This window comes from Calidris pugnax, unplaced genomic scaffold (assembly GCF_001431845.1).
Source record: "Calidris pugnax isolate Ruff unplaced genomic scaffold, ASM143184v1 scaffold949, whole genome shotgun sequence".
Lineage (NCBI taxonomy): Eukaryota > Metazoa > Chordata > Aves > Charadriiformes > Scolopacidae > Calidris > Calidris pugnax.
This window is the reverse complement of record NW_015091637.1, coordinates 12,453-13,679: the sequence shown is the minus strand read 5'-3', so window position 1 is coordinate 13,679 and position 1,227 is coordinate 12,453. Positions and strand designations below refer to the sequence as shown.

Below are 1,227 nucleotides of genomic sequence, written 5' to 3'. Positions count from 1 at the left end.
GGGGACCAGGGGGATGCCCTGTGTTGTGACACGTGTGTCCCCTCTGTGTGCGTGTGGGGGTGGCAGGGGTGCGATGGGCACGTGTCCCCTCTGTGAGTGTGTGTGTGTGTGACACGCGTGTCCCCTGGCGGGATAGGTGTGTGACGGGTCCGTGTCCCCTCCATGTGTGTGTGTGTTGTGTGTCCCCTGACATGTCAGGCATGTTACAGGCGTGTGTCCCCCCTCCGTGTGCGTGTGACACACGTGTCCCCAGCGTGCCAGGCGTGTGATGGGCCCATGTCCCCTCCATGTGTGTGTGTGTTGCATGTCCCCTGGCATGTCAGGCATGTGACAGGCGTGTCCTCCCTCCATGTACATGTGACACATGTGTCCCCAGCGTGCCAGGTGTGTGATGGGTCCATGTCCCCTCCATGTACATGTGACACGCATGTCCCCAGCATGCCAGGCGTATGATGGGCCCATGTCTCCTCCATGTACATGTGACACACGTGTCCCCAGCGTGCCAGGTGTGTGATGGGTCCATGTCCCCTCCATGTACATGTGACACGCATGTCCCCAGCATGCCAGGCGTGTGATGGGCCCATGTCTCCTCCATGTACATGTGACACACGTGTCACCAGCGTGCCAGGTGTGTGATGGGCCCATGTCCCTTCCATGTGTGTCTGTGTTGCGTGTCCCCTGGCATGTCAGGCATGTGATAGATGTGTCCCCCCTCCGTGTACGTGTGACACACGTGTCCCCAGCATGCCAGGCGTGTGACGGGCCCACATCCCTTCCGTGTGTGTGTGCGTGTTGCCTGTCCCCCAGCGTGCCAGGCGTGTCCCCCCTCCGTATGCGTGTGACACGCGTGTCCCCGGCGTGCCGGGCGTGTGTCACACCCCCCCTCCGTGTACGTGTGACACACGTGTCCCCAGCATGCCAGGCGTGTGACGGGCCCACATCCCTTCCGTGTCAGTGCATGTTGCGTGTCCCCCGGCGTGCCAGGCGTGTCCCCCCCTCCGTGTGCGTGTGACACGCGTGTCCCCGGCGTGCCGGGCGTGTGTCACACGCGTGTGTGTCCCCGTGGCAGCTGCCGCCACAGGGCCGGCTGCGGGCGCTGTGCTCGCAGCACGTGGAGCAGCTCCAGGCCTTCCTGCGCCCGCGCCCGGGGGTGCTGCACGTCGCCTTCCCCCCGCTTTACCGGGAGCTCTTCGCCTGCGACCCCCCCGAGGGACCCCGTTGAGCCCC

At 64.7% G+C, this 1,227-nt stretch overlaps 1 protein-coding gene across 1 annotated transcript in view; it reads left to right on the top strand.

Moving 5' to 3' along the window:
- The window catches only part of RORC (RAR-related orphan receptor C), a 25,203-nt gene extending 23,981 nt beyond the window's left edge, over nt 1–1,222 (top strand). Inside the window, exon 7 of the mRNA XM_014961850.1 lies at nt 1,070–1,222. Coding sequence (XP_014817336.1) covers nt 1,070–1,222 — 153 coding nt within the window. The remainder of the gene's footprint in view (nt 1–1,069) is intronic.
- The last annotated feature ends 5 nt before the right edge of the window (nt 1,223–1,227 follow it).